Source organism: Mercurialis annua, linkage group LG5 (genome assembly GCF_937616625.2).
Source record: "Mercurialis annua linkage group LG5, ddMerAnnu1.2, whole genome shotgun sequence".
Lineage (NCBI taxonomy): Eukaryota > Viridiplantae > Streptophyta > Magnoliopsida > Malpighiales > Euphorbiaceae > Mercurialis > Mercurialis annua.
This window is the reverse complement of record NC_065574.1, coordinates 52,212,415-52,229,521: the sequence shown is the minus strand read 5'-3', so window position 1 is coordinate 52,229,521 and position 17,107 is coordinate 52,212,415. Positions and strand designations below refer to the sequence as shown.

General features: G+C 31.5%; 2 protein-coding genes and 1 long non-coding RNA gene across 4 annotated transcripts; 1 reads left to right on the top strand and 2 right to left on the bottom strand.

Annotated features, from left to right (window-relative positions):
• Window positions 1–1,323: 1,323 nt before the first annotated feature.
• On the bottom strand, window positions 1,324–3,983 carry LOC126680815 (quinolinate phosphoribosyltransferase [decarboxylating] 1a). The gene is made up of 9 exons (XM_050376032.2): window positions 3,805–3,983; window positions 3,588–3,721; window positions 3,163–3,226; window positions 2,989–3,071; window positions 2,807–2,890; window positions 2,427–2,579; window positions 2,159–2,335; window positions 1,704–1,771; window positions 1,324–1,591 (listed from the first exon to the last, which is right to left on the bottom strand). Exons 1-9 carry the CDS (start codon window positions 3,887–3,889, stop codon window positions 1,495–1,497), a joined length of 945 nt encoding a protein of 314 aa, XP_050231989.1. The 5' UTR covers window positions 3,890–3,983; the 3' UTR covers window positions 1,324–1,494.
• A 2,286-nt stretch (window positions 3,984–6,269) lies between these two features.
• On the bottom strand, window positions 6,270–9,798 carry LOC126680814 (nicotinate-nucleotide pyrophosphorylase [carboxylating], chloroplastic-like). 2 transcript variants are annotated; one of them, XM_050376030.1, is made up of 11 exons: window positions 9,624–9,796; window positions 9,471–9,548; window positions 9,241–9,386; window positions 9,028–9,161; window positions 8,880–8,943; window positions 8,715–8,797; window positions 8,091–8,174; window positions 7,852–8,004; window positions 7,493–7,669; window positions 6,752–6,819; window positions 6,270–6,580 (listed from the first exon to the last, which is right to left on the bottom strand). In XM_050376030.1, exons 2-11 carry the CDS (start codon window positions 9,530–9,532, stop codon window positions 6,484–6,486), a joined length of 1,068 nt encoding a protein of 355 aa, XP_050231987.1. In that variant the 5' UTR covers window positions 9,533–9,548; window positions 9,624–9,796; the 3' UTR covers window positions 6,270–6,483. The 2 variants fall into 2 exon arrangements, with proteins under 2 accessions (XP_050231987.1, XP_050231988.1); XM_050376031.2 differs by having other exon boundaries at window positions 6,491–6,580; window positions 6,752–6,825; window positions 7,494–7,669; window positions 9,624–9,798.
• On the top strand, window positions 6,573–8,463 carry LOC126680816 (uncharacterized). The gene is made up of 2 exons (XR_007641288.2): window positions 6,573–6,660; window positions 8,044–8,463. It is a non-coding gene; the product is annotated as an uncharacterized LOC126680816 (long non-coding RNA).
• Window positions 9,799–17,107: the final 7,309 nt, after the last annotated feature.

Sequence of the window (17,107 nt, the reverse complement as noted above, 5' to 3'; positions counted from 1 at the left end):
CTTAATGTAATATGATGGTAGATTTAAATTGGAAAAAAGAATATAAAATTAAACATACTTGGACGAGAGCAGTATCAAAATGGGTGACCTTTTGAAAAGTCTTCATGTTGTACCCTTTTTAAAAAAACCTAAAAAAAAGTGAACTTGTTCATGGGCCTGAAGACCCTGCTTGTCTGTCCAGGCCCGTTTGCCTTGAACCAAGCCTAGAAGTGATTGTTTATTCTAAATGCGGTTCGAGTTTCTATGCAAGTTTATATTCGGTCTGAATCCGATTTAAGTTTCATACTTATAATTCAAATCCGGTCTTTTCACTTTAAATATACGTGTTCAGACCAAATTTTCGGACTCAACTAAAAAATTATATAATAATAGAAGTTAGAGTCCGTCCATAAAATAACATATTTTTTTTCAAACTCGGGCCGCATTTAGAACAAACAAACACTTCTATGTCCGGTTTAAGGCGAACAGGCCTGGACGGACCAGGAGGGTTTCCATACCATGAACAAGTTAACTTATAAGCAGAAGCTACAATTGTAAATCTTGAAATTACTACAAATTTTCCAGTGATACCTTACAAAAGGCCGACATTTTTCCCGGACCTTGTAGAGTAACGCCCCGCACAATTGGGTTGTCAACAGTTCTGAAAGATGCCTATTCAAGTACACTATGCCTAAAAAGGCCAGTTCAATGGGTTGGATATCCTTTCAGGCCCGTCGAGCTTCAATTGATATTGGATACTAAATTCAATTTTGGAAAATTATAAAAATGACCGAAACCTGTAAATATATTAAAACTTTTCCTTTAATAATTAGAGAGGGGAGCGCTTGTGGGAGGATTTGAACTCGCGGCCTAGCAGTTAGCTGCCTAGCGTTTATACCATTTGAGTTATAGCTCGTTGGTAAAATACTAAAATTTATGCTAAAAAAATAAAATTAATACCTATATGTTTTCATTTTATATATGAAAATTTTCACTTACGAGATGTATCTTTAAGGTGTATGATTTATCTACAATGTATTTTTTTTAGGAAAAAAGTGAAATGATAAACAAAAATTCAGGTGAAATGATATCTTTGGGCTTAAAGTGTTTTATCTTTTAAATTAAGTAATTTTTGTGTAGATTGATCTATATTTCTTTTGGACGAGTTTGAATTTTTATTTTTATTCTGGAAAAATTGGCCCGGATCAATTAAAATTAGTTTAAAAACAGCAACTGATAATCAAAATTATACTTAAAACAATTCCAGATCAGATTTGAATTTCCATATAAAGAGTGAGGTCCAAGTCTATGCCTAAATAAATAACATACTGAGCAACAACAAACTAGAAGCAGAATAAGCTCATTATCATTAAGCAGACCAACAGTTTTTGATCCTTCAAATTACAAATACATTATATGATTTAGCTAAATAACGCAAAAAAATGACAAAACACTCTGCTTATTCTGTTTTTATTCTGCATTAATTGCATACATCAAAGGAAAAAAGAGAAAACGTTAAGCTCGGTTTGTACGTCTTCCGACTTCAAGAGCCAACTCGGTGTCGATTTTGAGGGAAATGTCCAGTGCTTTCACAGAATGTGTCAATGCACCACTGCGCAGCAAATTTAACCGATTTCAATATCAGCAGCTCAATAATTTTACATCACCACATGAATACTAATCTGAGGATGCAATTGTATCATATAATTAGATTGCAAGGTTACCTGGAAATGTAGGTTACCCCAGTCTGTCCAATGCTGCGCACCGTTTCAAGTGTAACATTGCCTGATGCCTGTCACCATTATTCAATATATCACAATTAATACACACACTCGACATCCATGTTGCACAAAAACTTTTTAAACCCTCTATTTTAGTGTTTTATTTCTGCTATCAAAACCTTATGAAACTACGAAATTCTATATTTACATTGCACTGAAAGTTTTTGAACCTTCCCTTTCATGATTCCGTTTTCAAAAATGCTTATCAAATTACAAAACTATCTGTTTATCATCTATTCTTATAGAAGTGATATATAGTTTCAGCGTTTTCGATTTCTATTGTTCCTTGTTTTGGCGTTTTCGTTTTTCGTACTACATAGCTCAATGTAACAACAAGATGCCTCAAGAAACAAGATTTAGCAACTGAAAAATCAAGAAAACATAAACATAAACAATACCTCAGTCTCAAATCTTCCATTGATCAATTCGACAGCACTCTTAAGCATAGAAACATCAATGTCTCCATTAGGGAGTGGTACAACCATATTATCCAACATTATCCTGGTCACTGATGTTTTTCTCTGTGATGTGTAGCTTAATACCTCCTTTACTTCCTCAAGTGTCCTCGTCTCGATCTTTAGCATAACAGGAAAAAAATTACACAACCATTTCAGAAATTTAAAGTAAATTATGAACTAATCAGTTAAATTTCAAAAGATTTTATACCTCAACTTCCATTTTAAGGTTGTTCTTCTCCAAATGGTCATCAACAGATTTGATGGCATTTGCTATGCCTCCTGCTATTGATATATGGTTATCTTTTACCATTACCATATCAAATAAACCCATCCTATGGTTTTTGCCTCCACCAATTAGCACCTACAACACAAGACACCCAATCAAAAACTTAGAACAATGTACTTGCAATGATGAAAGAAAAAACGTCGAAACCACATCTTTTACATAAATAGGTACTTTTTTTACAATTTCGGAATTTTGGAAATGTTTATGGAAATGGAAATGAAACCCTGAAATGTAAGACTCGCACAAATTTTTCGTGTAACATAGAATACTGCTTTATAGCACAAGCGGGAAGAGACACATACCGCCCACTTATCGACCAAACGTAGACCCGGAGCTGTTTTCCGAGTCTCTAGAATGGAAGCCGGGTACGCATCATCTGCCATTTGCTGCAAAAAACACGAACAAGTACATAGTTAGATCACATTTCATAAACTTATCTTTGAGTTAGATTCCAAAAAAATTCAAGAAAATAAAGGAATGAAACCTTAGTTAGTGTTGCTATTCCACTCATCCTCTGCATAAAGTTCAATGCAACTCTCTCAGCTACAACAATACTATGCGCTTTTCCTGCACATAAACGATAAATTACTCTTCGATTCACCACTTCAATCAAATATTATCATCACAAGCTAGAAATTTCATTCTTCATTCAATTTACCAGAAACTTTCCCAAATTGCATTCCTTTATGCACAGAATCTCCATCCTTCACAGTCCACTCCACCTGATTCACAATGTAAATCAAAATCAAAAATCACGCAAACCTAGGTAACACAAACACTTCATTTAATCAACGTGTCCTATTTCGAAAACGTTTTGGGCACTTGATGTTTCATAAATGTTTCAGGCACTTGACGTTTCGGACACGATGATACGAAGACTTTCATTTTTTACACTAAAAACCTTAAAATAACAGTCACTTGAAGTTCGGACACAAAACTTCATTTTTTACAGAAAAAAACCTTAAAATAACACGATTTCGCCGTGTCCGTATACAAGCATCCCCGTGTCCGTGTCTGTGTCCGTGCTACATAGCCCTTAATTATAACAAAAAATTCAAAAATGCAAACACATAAAAATCTCACCTTTAGAGAAGGGTCAACCTGACTAAAAATCATGTCAGCCAATTGAATCCCAGCAATAATACCATTAGCTTTAGCCAAGAAATAAGCTTCAACTTCCATAGCAGGTGGAATAGTAGCTGCACAAGTTATATCTCCTGCAAAATCATCATTAGATTAAAATCAGTAAATATTCAATCAATGAACACCAAAAAAACTTAAAAAAACAGAGAAATTTAACCTCTGTCTCCAGCATCTTCATCAAGAGCTAGCTTGATGATGCCCTTCAAATCATAAGTGGGGTGAGATGGTGGTTTGATTGTCATTGCTAATTGGAGAAATTACAGAGAGATTTTTTTTGGTTTGTTTTGTTGGTTTGTTTTGTTGGATTAAGAAATTTATGGTTGAATTGTTGTGATTTGCAGTGATTTTGAGTGGTATTTAAAGAGGTATAATTATGGTGCAGAATAGAGGCACATGGGGACAAAAGTATGGGCGCCTACCGAAAATATATGAATATTAAATTTAATTATTATCTTTAACATCATCATCATCATCATGTGATAAATCTGGATATTATTTTATTGGGAAGTACCACTAATTAGACTACAGTGGTAGTAGTACTCATATTTTTATTTTAACAAATTATGCCTTCTCAATTTATTGCTGGATAATCTTTTGATTTTCTTTTTATCAAAGGTAAGTTAGCAGTTAATAATTGGTAGTCAGATTTTTCATATTTTAAACAGGCTTTAAACAACTGACTCTACTGAAATTTGAAACCGACATTTCAAGAATGCATTGGAGAGTTTTAATCACTTAGATTATATCACACTGGCCCAATATTTTGATTTTGAGACGCTTATGTTAAATTTAAAGAAATTAAAATTTAGATACTAAAGTCTAAAATAACATATTTGAAATAACTATTGATGATATAATTTTTCCTTCAAGAATGATAGATTGAGCATTGTGAATTGGATCATTTTGAGTTCTTATTGACTTCGATTTCATTAGATTTGAATATTTTATCAATTTGATCAATATAAAGTTAAATTTTGAGATCAAGATTTTCCATGTCTAACCTGTAGTGCTAAAAAAAACTGAACCTATTTGGATTTCTGTGTTTAGTGGAGTGGAGTGAAGTAAGAGTTAGACTGACACTATATTGATAAGAGTTACTTACTCCCCATTTTCCATTTAAAAAAGTTGTTTATTTTCGTATTTTCTTTGTTAAAAAAATCACTACTATATCTTTTTCATATAATTTTTTATTTTTTATTTATTATTTATTATTTATTTTAATGATTAAGTATATTTTATAAAATAATGTATGATAAATACAATTTTAAAAATATAGTTATTAATCCGTAACTAACATCTAACAAAATGAGACTCTAGTAATCGGATGATATCTATATCAAAACAAGTTATTTAGAGCAGAATAAAAAATTATCGATAAATTAATTAAAAACAAATAAATTGTGCTCATTTTAAGATCTCTCAACAATGTCGATTCTAAACATTAATCACTTCCTCTCTAATAATTGACATAAAAATTTAGCAAAATGGCCAATTTTCACATAAATTCAACATTATTAAGCCACATGATGATTATTTTTTTTATTTTAAAATCATAGATGATGTGACTCCACACAAACTTCCCCTACTTTACCTTCAATAATTTCCTCCCTTTATTTGTATTTTTTTATTGATGATTAAATTTCAATGGTTTCCCGTTTACCCAATATTTTATAATGATACTTGTCCCAGAAAAAAATATTTATAATGATAAAAATTAGTTTAATTGTTGGTGATAGAGGGTATGAAAGTAGCTGAATTTTTGATGTTATTGAAAGGACAGTGATACAATAGGTCACGTTTGACATGTGCGTACCAACTTATAGATCACCTGTTTTATAACAATTCAAGAATATGCCTTTTTCATGGAGAACGCCATTGGACTAATATGGACAAATTTTGCTATAATTGAGTTTCTTTTTTATTATATTTTGAGATTATATAGCCAATGAGATTTTAGATATGTATATTTATATACGCCCATAACTCTATTGACATTCCATAATAATAATAATAAAAATAAAATCATGTGATATATTTGAATTATTATATGTTTTTAATCGAACGGATCGAATTATCATTTTTAACAAAAACCGATTCAATGGAATTAGGCCAATTAGAACTGTAAAGCTGAACATATCGAATCAATCGCGTAAATTGGTTAACCAAAATTTCAAGACTCATAATTGTAACCAAATCAAATAATTTATTGACCAAATCAAACTAACCATAACTGAAATGGAGTGCTTAAACTGATTAATTTGGTTAAACCGATCATTTATCCACCCCTAACTAGAGGAGTGCACTCAATTCAAATTGAATAGAATCGAAATTTATTTTTTAACCGAATTAGATCGAATTTTTAAGGTTTTAAAATATTTCAATCCAAACCGAACAAATAGTTGGTTGATTTTTATACCAAAAGTGAAATCATTTTCTTTCCTTCCAAAATCAAAAATCAATTTTTATATATATTTCCCAACCAAATTTGTCTATTCGGTCGGATTATTTGGTTTAATTCTGTTTTTGCATACCTTAGCTATCGTTGATCATCTCTTTTTTTATAAAAATTCACCAACATTCTCTTGCATTTTTGATGATAAAGTATGAAAAAAAAAAAGCCTATTGGAAGAAAATCCCATACACTGACATACATAATAATGCATTTCAGTAACATCACATTAAACAATTTGCATATACATGAGCCTAAATGTAAATATAAATATTACATAACCAGAAAATACTGAGACACATACACAGTATCTTCCTTTTCCGCATGGATAAAAGGCGAAACAAAGTTGAGGGGTGTTAGAGAGTACCTACATGAAAGAAACCATCTTCATGCTCGTTTCGTGCGCCTCCCAACTAGAAGAGCCAACTCCGTGTCGATTTTGAGAGAGATGTCGAGTGCTTTTACAGAATGTGTCAATGCACCACTGCAAATTAAATACAAGAATTTAGCATTTGAGTTCAAGTAGCTCAATGATCTGATGACAATAGAAGTGCATATCTGCAGGTAACATCTTAAACTCGTATACGCATATTTGTACAGATATATATGAAATGCACAGACAAGAGATACTATTATTATTAAGAGGTTAAGTTACCTAGAAATGTAGGTGACACCGGTCTGTCCAATTCTGTGTACTGTTTCAAGCGTAACATTGCCTGATGCCTGTACCATGAAACGTATAGATCGATAGCAAGCTTTAGAAAAGGAGAGCAAATAAACTCAACTTGAAAAACTAATACATCAACATTTAGCTAGTGATTTTTTCAAACTATGCTTGAAAGATGCGTTTCTAATGAACAGAGGGTTATTGAGGCCCCTGAACTTACGCGTCTTGGTCAATTAACTCACACTTGGCATATTCTATCAATTAGGAATAATACTGTCTAAGGTCGTTTAATCCCCAAATTAGAACATCGCGGCCCATGAATGCGTTCACTTTGTATAATTTGGGGTTAATTGACCAAAAAATAGAGATTTTTGTCCCTAACTGATTAAAATTGTTAAGTGCGAGTTAATTAACATTGACATACAAATTCAGAGACTGCAATGATTCTTTGCTCGAATAATAACCGCATGTAAGTCACTTGACAAAAAAAGCAGACGACCACGAAATGATTTACTAATTTCATACCGAAGGTGAGTTCTTTTGCAGCTTACACACAAATGTCCTATGTAAATGTGTGTGGATGTCTCACATGATGCATTAATTTTCTTGAATTTAACTCAAAGCGCACAATTTATTACGCCACGTAGTTAGATATAACTCATACTTAGTGGTCCATTTATATGCAAACATCCAAACTATCTAATTAAGTAAATTGATAAAAGTAGCTACCTCAGTCTCGAATCTTCCATTGATTAATTCCACAGCATGTTTAAGCATTGAAACATCAACATCCCCATTTGGTAGTGGTATAACCATATTGTCCAACATTATCCTGGTTACGGAAGTCTTTCTTTGTGATATATAATGTAACACCTCATTTACTTCCTCAAGGGTTCTTGTCTCAACCTTGGGTGAACAAAAAATTAAATCGGAAGTACAGATTTTGTCAAATTTATCTCTTATGCAACCCAAGAAAATAAAGCTTGAGATAGATAACGAAATTGTTTAAAGTTAGATGAACCCAGAAAATCAATTTCGAACATGAGTATATCAGAATTTGTAAGAAGACTTGAATTTTGAAAGACTACCTCGACCTCCATTTGTGTGTTCTTTTGCTCTAGATACTGATCGACAAGTCTGATGGCATTTATAATACCCCCTGCTATAGATATATGATTATCTTTTATCATAACCATATCAAATAAACCCATCCTGTGATTTCTCCCTCCCCCAATCAGCACCTATAACATCAAAATGCTAAAAGTCAACCAAAAACTCAGGTAAAGTACTCATCAAAATGGAGCAAACATATGAAAGATAGCCACACCGCCCACTTATCCACTAAACGGAGACCTGGAGCTGTTTTTCGAGTCTCTAGGATACATGCTGGATGTGCAGCATCTGCCATTGCCTGCAGGAAGCATGAACGTCAAATAAGCATCATGACTTGAATAAACATATTGGTCCATTTGCTAGCTCTTCAGTGTATTCAATTGATCAACTGCACATGGAAAACCTTGCAATTCATAATGAATTTCATTTCAAAAAGAGTTGTAAAAGTAATTTTGCTAGTGTTGTTTCAACAGCAAAATACAATGTATGAACCAGGAGCAAAACACTAATGTAGGTAAACATTGAACAGTATTTTTTTCTTCAATTTTCACAAAACTATGAAGTATAATTTCGACCAGTAATGACAACACGAGTTGAGAACTTTAGTTGCAACATGACTCATTCCTGGAGTGCATTCTTGTTTTTGGAAGTTACAAATACTATCCTATTCCTTTGAGATTTCCAGGCTATGATCATACATGGAGACAGAGCCAAAACAGTTTCGAGATGCACATTCTTCATTATGTGTTTAAATGCGCATTGAATTTTGACAATATGCAATGGGGCTATGAAGTAATTCTTCATTTTATGTCAGAATTCGACTAAAACAGAAGGAAACCTTAGTTAGAGTTGCTATTCCACTCATCCTTTGCATGAAATTTAGTACTACCCTTTCAGCTACAACAATATTGTGTGCCCGTCCTGCAAACAATAAAATAAGAAGTGTGATGAGGACACTCGAGAAAATTCATCAGATAACTGTGATGTTTCCTCTTTAGATTACCTGAGACTTTTCCGAACTGTAATCCTTTATGAACATAGTCTCCATCTTTTCGTGACCATTCCACCTAAAGTAAAATAGGCATCACGAACAGCCAAGCAAGCAAACCACACAGATAATAGAAATTTACACAGAAGTTTCAGGTTCATACCATCAGCGAGGCATCAACCTCATGAAATATCATCTCTGCAAGTGCAATGCCAGCAATAATGCCGTCCTCTTTCGCCAAGAAATGAGCTTCCACTTCCATATCAAATGGAACAGTAGCCATACAAGTCACATCTCCTGCAATTCAGCCATAAATAAATCGAGACTCAACCGATAAATACACGTCCCTAAGATGGAGAAAAAAGAACTTACGAACCTCGATCACCAGCATCTTCAGCAAGAGCTAGCTTAACGACGCCCTTCAAATCATACGTGGGATGTGAAGGCGGCTTTATTGTCATCGACTGAAACAACGAACCGGGGTTTCCGGTGTCAATTGCAGACATTCTAACTATCCTCTGCCTGCAACAATTTACTAACTTAAACTATGTTTAACTACCATAAAAATACATAGATATACACAATTATATTCTAAAAAGTAAGTACCTTGAAGTTGTATACAAACGAGGCAAAGTTAATGATGAATTAACAGTGACAGCAGACATCATTTGTACACACTCAACCCTACATGATCAACCAGTATAGCTAAGAACAATGTACATGAAATTCAAAGAAAAAATGAAGGGAAAAGAAACTCACTTTTGGCAGAGCAAGACACACCCAAAGAGGATCAAGAACTCCACTTTGTATATTGAAATTGTACATGAATGTGTAGGTAATCATTTGTTGATTCTCTGTCAAGTTTTTGGCGACCAAAATCTAAACTGTTAAAAAGAAAATTTTTGTTTTTTGTTTTGTTGTTAAAAAGATTGCAGCTTTGTATCAATTGATTACGAATCGGGTGAATCTTAGTTGCGGATCCTAAATTTGTTTTAAGGCCCACTTATATTTAGCTCATCATTGCTATATAGTGGGCTTCTTCAATTGATCTTCTTTCGAAGTCTACCTCTCTTTATTGGGCTTCTTATAAAAAATAGGGTTTTTTTTTGGGCTTTTTATATAGGGCTTTTTATATAAAATACAGGATTTGGGCTAAACTTTACTTTTATACGGCCCAATCCATATCTTTACTTTTCACACCATCAATTTTATGAAACCTAACCTTTTTTTTTGGATTTCTTTCTTTTTTACCGTTTTCTTATTTTCCTTCTCAATTTGCGGTTTCTTCATTGTTCTCCGCCATTTTCGCTTCTCTTCTCCATGATTTTGCTGTGCGTTATCTTCATTACTGCACGACTCCTCTTGCTTCTCTCATTTTCATCTCTACTTCATCATTATCTCAACCGTTATTGCTTATATAACAGTAAATTCTTTTGAGTTGTGAAAAAAAAATTCACGATTTCTACTCCTTCGCTTTCGCCGTTCCGCCTTCGCCGTTCCGCCTTCGCCGTTCCGCCTTCGCCGTTTCGCCTCCATCGTTCTGCCTTTGTCTCGCCGCGCATCTTTCTTTTATCTTTTTAATTTTAGATCTGAATTTTTTTTTTATTTTCAGATCTGTAATATGTTTATCTTTTACTGTTGATTCACCATTAAACATGTATAAAGAGTATCTTTAAACAATCTAATACTTATTTCATGTTATATAGAATAATTTTGTGATTTTATATAATAAAATTCTGTTATTTCTGCATTTTTTTGTGTTTTGTTGTATTTCTGCGTTTTTTTTATTCTGCAGAACGATTTGTTGATGATGATTGATTGCTGAATTATTGTAATGTAACAGTGTTGTTGATTTTATGTTGACTTTATGTTGATATTATGTTGATATCTATTGATTCTTTTTATTTGAACATTGACAAATAAGATAATATTGTCTGTGAAATAAACTTTCGTTGGATGAAATGAAACTGTATCGTAACCGTCTTTGTCGAAATTTAGTTAGGTATGAGAGGTGGAACGCAAAACAATTATACAAGTGATTTTGAAGAAACTGTGCAGCTGCAAAGAGAATTGAGGAAAAAAATATTTTGAAATAGATTTCTTTAATTTGTGAACTGTTGTGTTGGTGTATATTTAATATATTTTTATTTTTATATGTAAGTTTATAATTTTATTTTTTCATTTGAATTATTGTTGTTGTTTTTTCATATTATTTTGATTACTTACTATGCTAATATCTTTATCTGATTCATTTATTTTAAACATTTTGTACATTTATTGTTCTTGAGTAGAATTACTACTATCATATTAACAAATTATCAACATAATGTCAACATGATATCAACAATTAATGCTAATTTAATTGTAAAATGAGAACATCGATTGATTTAAGCAAAAAACAATCAACATATTATCAAAAACATGTCAACAGGTCATCAATACATCAATTTAACATTAACTTTACTTTTCTTTTAATGATTGAAAAATCAACATGTTATCAACAGTATATCAACAACATGTCAACATAAAATTGAAAATCAAAAAAAGTAGAAATAATTATCAACATAATGTCAACAATTAGTTAACAACGAATGCTAATTTAGTCAAGATGTTTGTAAAATGAGAATATTGATTGATTTAAGTCAAAAACAATCAACATATTATTAAAAACATATCAATAGTTCATTAATATTAAGACTAACTTTATTTTTCTTTCAATGATTGAAAAATCAACATGTTATCAACAGTATATCAATAACATGTCAACATAAAATTGAAAATCAAAAAAAGTTGAAATAAATATCAACATAATGTCAACAATAAATCAACAACGAATCAACATAAGGAATAAAATAAAACATAATTTTTTGAAAAATTGTGACAATCTATAAAATATCAACAAGAAATCAACAACATGTCAACATGATAATGCTAACATATCCTTATCTAATATCATTTAAATTTTGTTTTTTTAGTTTATTTCACGCACAAAAATATATAATTTGCTAATGTTTTTTTTTAGAATAAATTTTTTCAATGTTAAAATTAAGGAAATACCAACTGATTATCAACACAAAATCAACATAAAATCAACAACACTGTAATATTATAATATTTCAGCAATCAACCATCATCAATAAATCGAACTACAAAATAAAAAAAACACAGAAATACAACCAAACACAAAAAATGCAGAAATAACAAAAATTTATTCCATATAACCATAAATTTATATTACATAACATGAAATTAACATTATATTCTTAAATATAATCTCTATACATGTTTAATGGTGAAATAACAGTAAAAAATTATAGATCTGAAAATAAAAAAGAAGAAGAAGAACAATGAATAAATTATAGATTTGAAATCAAATAGATGACGACGATGAGTAAAGGAGATGATGACGTTAACAAAGATGACAACGGAGGCGATGATGAGAACGATGACGGAGGAACGGAGGAACAGAGGACGGCTCAGCAGAAGACGACGAACGGTAAAAAAAAGAGGAAGATGAACTGAGAGGAAGAGAGAATTGAATGATGAGCAGAGAGAAAATAAATGAAATTATGATTTGTATGCTGTTAGGGTTTAATATATAGAGTCCGTATAAAAGTAATAAAATAGGCCGCACATGGTAGTTTAGAAAAGGCAAATTTGGAGCCGTATAAAAGATAAGAAAAAGGGAAAGTAGGTTGTTTGTGTAAAAAGCCCTTTTTTTTTACATAAATACCAAAAAATAAAAAATATTTATAAAAATATCAAAAATTGTCTTTACAAACAATACTATCTTTTTAAAAATATTTATAAAAATACTATCCTTTTATACAAAAATACATTTTTATATACAAAAATACGATTTTATATACATTCAATATAAATACAAATCAGATTATATACGTATACAATATTATCATATTTAAACAGAGAAGGAGGGCAGGGCCGCCGCGATGTGCACTAGAAAAGAAGGAGGGAGCGATGACGAGTGGATTGACAGCGACGGCGAGCGGAGCATCAACAACAATTAGTAAAGGGCAGCGAGGAGTAGTGGATCGTGGTGGTGAGTTTGTAAGGTGAATATTGATGTTAATGGTGCGTGTTAATGGTAGAAAAGAAATTAGGGTTATAAGAGATGTTGAAGACGAAGAAAAAGAAGAGTAGAGAAAAGTAATATTTTTTTAAAAGTTAAATTGTATTGTTTGTAGAGAGAAAAACGAGCTAAATTTTTTGTAAATATTTCACTATTTTGTAGTATAGGGTATAAATTTCCATAAAAATACCATTTTTCGACAAATTTTTATAAAAGGACTTTTTTGGATTTTTTTCGACAAATTCCCGTAAAATAGTAAAATATTCTCAAAAATATAATTTGACCAAAAAATTATAAAAATACAGTTTGATTGAATTTTTTTTGCAAAAATACGTTTTTAATTTGCAAAAGGGAGAAGGTGCAAAAATGACCTTCATGTATAGCCTGTATCTCTTCTTGGCACCTCATGTATTTCGGATCTCAAATATGACCCCGACGTTTTAAAAAAGTATCAAAAAAACACAACAAATTAACAGAAATCTGTTTTACCGTTAAGTGTGTGATGTGGCAATATATTTTCTCATAATCATTAAAATAATATGACACATCATCACCAACATATAATTAACTCTGATTAAATTAAAACAACCTAAACTAACACTACCTCCTCCTACTCCTTCAACCCAGCCTTCGCCTGCTCCTTCAACCCAACTTCTGCGTCCTCCAACTAACGAGCAGCAGTAATGGAAGACAAATCGAGCATATCATACAACAATTGAATCCACAACAAAAAAAGAACCAAGAGCTTAATTCCAATAAACTACACTCATTCCATCTCAAGGAAATAAATTTACAGCTAAAAGAAGCAAAACAACATAAACAATCCAGAAAATGTGAATCTTCACTCCACTTAATTCCACGGCTTGAACCGTTCAAATAACTTAATATGAACAAATATAACAAAATCCTAAAATTCGGACAACACCAGTAGAGATCAACCATGGCATTGTTGTCGGAAATCAAAACTCCATTCTTCCAATAACAATAAATAACATAAATTCTATACAGTCCGAAAAATCTAAAACTGAGTAATGGGTATTGGAAAATAGGAATAAATAATTGAAAAGCTTCAATCTTTCAAGAAATGCATCAACCCCGACACAATATTTGGCAGAAATTTATGGATCTTGAAGCAATGAATCAAATACAAAATAATGGGTACTAAAAAATGTGAATAGAAAGTGGGGAAGGTGATTATGGACGAGCCATTGAGGGACTGGAAAATTGATAAAGAGAAGAAGATGGGTGAAAACAGAAGGCTCCATTAGTTTAGGTTAAGTTAGGTTAGTTTATGTTAATTAGGGTTATTTTAAGTTAATTAGAATTAATTATATATTGGTGATGACATGTCAGATTATTTTAATGCTTATGTGTGAAAATATATTGCCACATCACACACTTAACAGTAAAACAGACTTCCGTTAATTTGTTGTGTTTTTTTGATACTTGTTTAAGACGTCGAGGTCATATTTGAGATCCGAAATACATGAGGTGCCAACAAGAGATACGGGCTATACATGAGGGTCATTTTTGCACCTTTTCCCTTTGCAAAAATATGGTTTACCAAAAAAATAAGTATATTTGGTTTACTAACGGTTTAATAAAAATAAATTTATCGATAAACCATTGCTCAAATCTGATGGGATTTGTTTTTCGGATCAAATGCTCAACAAACAATTGGTAATCCATTGATAAACCATTAGTTTACACATAATCCATTCATAATCAAATAAAAAGTAAAAATAAAGGTTGAATAATTCACTATAACTATAAATAAATATTGTTAATTAATATTTACTAAACTATTAAATCGAATCAAGTCACATGCATTATACGCTTTCCTTAAAGTGGACCTACTCTCACCGTATGTAAATTGCAAATGTCTTTCAGAATAAAATGAAACACAACAACAACAAAACGTTGTTCTCAATAAACACGAATTATCATCCAAACTCTATCACAAAAAATTCAATTTTGGAGAGTAAAATTAATTTTTGATGTGTTTTTGCATTGGAAGTCATCAAAATTTCATAACATGCATCTCTATTATTATATATAAAGGAGACATATTATAAAAATTAAATTGGCAAGTTACAAAACTTAAATTGACAATTTAAACAAATTAAACTCGGTGTTATATAAGTTGAAAAGAAAATTAAAATGCAAAATAAAACTTACACAAGGCTAATTTTATCGTTACATTTGCGTGCACAGATCGAGCACATATCCATTGTCCTTTGAAGTTGGTTGATTGAATTGTGGCCCTTTGTTAGAGAATTTTCACTCACTAACTAGTAGTAATCCGGAAGTCGGATGTCGAACTTACAAGAACAAGAGGTTTAAAGTGAACGAACACGGATTTTAAAATTCAATTCGGAAAGCAACAAGTAAATTGATTTGGATTAATAACTACAAACTTTTAAATTAATAAAATCAACAATTAACTACTAAGCAAGCAATTAACACGTTACTTAAATTAACACTTAATTAAACAATCGCTAATTAACACAAGATTTAATCAATAAGAGAAACACTTAGAGGTTGCCAATTAGGGTTGAAACGTTCTAGTTAACCGGGGTTGATTTAGTATTTGGTTCGGGTCAAGTTTTTCTAAAATGCCTAATCCGCTCTCTCGAGTCCGCAATTAGAGCTAATTGTAATTAAATTAATATACCGAAATCTAAATCGCTCTCGCGTAATTAGATTTCGATTATATCAATTGAATCCAATCACGAAGCTAACCTATAACCAATTAAGTCCTAAACCGCTCTCGCGTGATTAAGCCCTAATTAAATGATTTGCTAATTCCGGGTTATTTAATGACTCTCGCCTAATTAATTAACCTTTTAACCTAGGATTAGGAGATCAATCTATTCTAGGCATTAAGCACACAAATCACTACAAACCCTTATACCCAATCAAACTCTAATCAACTAATAATAATCAACCTTCATTAACAACCCCTAAACAAGGGGGGTTTAGCTACTAATCATAAACATGCTAACAATAACTAATAAGCAAGAAATGAGAATAAACATGGTGTAGAGATTAATTACCTTGTTATAATTGAAGACCCAAAACATAAAAGAGATAATGAAGAATAAATCAAGATGAAAGGAACAATAATCTTCTATTAATTAATAACCTCAATCCACAATAAAGCTTGAAAAGTATTCTAAGAACAAGTGTAATTTGAAAAAGCTAAGAATAGTTAAGTAAAATGGGGGCTACAAAATTCTAATAAGAGTGCATACCCTAAAAATAGAAAAGAAGGGATCCTTTTATGGTTCAAGGACAAAAAGGGAATAAAAATACACTATATGACAAGTCTAAATAAGGTAGCCAATCAAAATAGATCACAAAATTGTCCACATGTGCCTTTTTAGCTCCAAATCACGTATCTTCATTAATGAGCTGTTTCTATCGAAATGAAGTGGTTTTTATAGAAACAGGCTTAGGTGAAAAGCTCACTGGATGCATTTCTGACATGGTTTCTGAGGAGATCTCGATAGAAACCAATCTGTCTCGATCGAGACAGACGTTTCTGAGGAGGTTTCTGAGGAAGTTTCGATAGAAACAAGCTCTGACTTGATCACTTCTGCTTCCTCTAGTCTTGATTGCTCCAATTACGCTCCAAATTGTCCGATTCTCGCCAATATTTACCTGAAACACTTCGACATGAAAATGAGCAATAAAACCACTTTAATGGACACTAATCATGGCATAATTACATCAAAATAGACCCACATAATAGGTGTAATTCTACACCTATCACCCTTGGGCTTACTAGCTTGCAAATAAGCAAATGAACAATGAGGAAATTACACCATTTACAAAAAAAAAATGAAAATAATTACAAAACTACATGTTGACATTTTTTATTTACAAAAATATTAATAATATTTACAAAAGTACAAAATAATAAAAAATAATATCAAACATACGGTGTATACTGTGGGTATAATGTCAATATACTAATAAACTAACATTATATCAACATTATACCAAAATTATACCGACATTATACATACTGAGATTTTATTAATATTAAATAAAAATTTATTAAAATTACATCAAATCGTATACTAAAAATTAAATTAATAATATACCAAAATTATACCAACAGTATACCAAAAGTGTACACATCAAAATA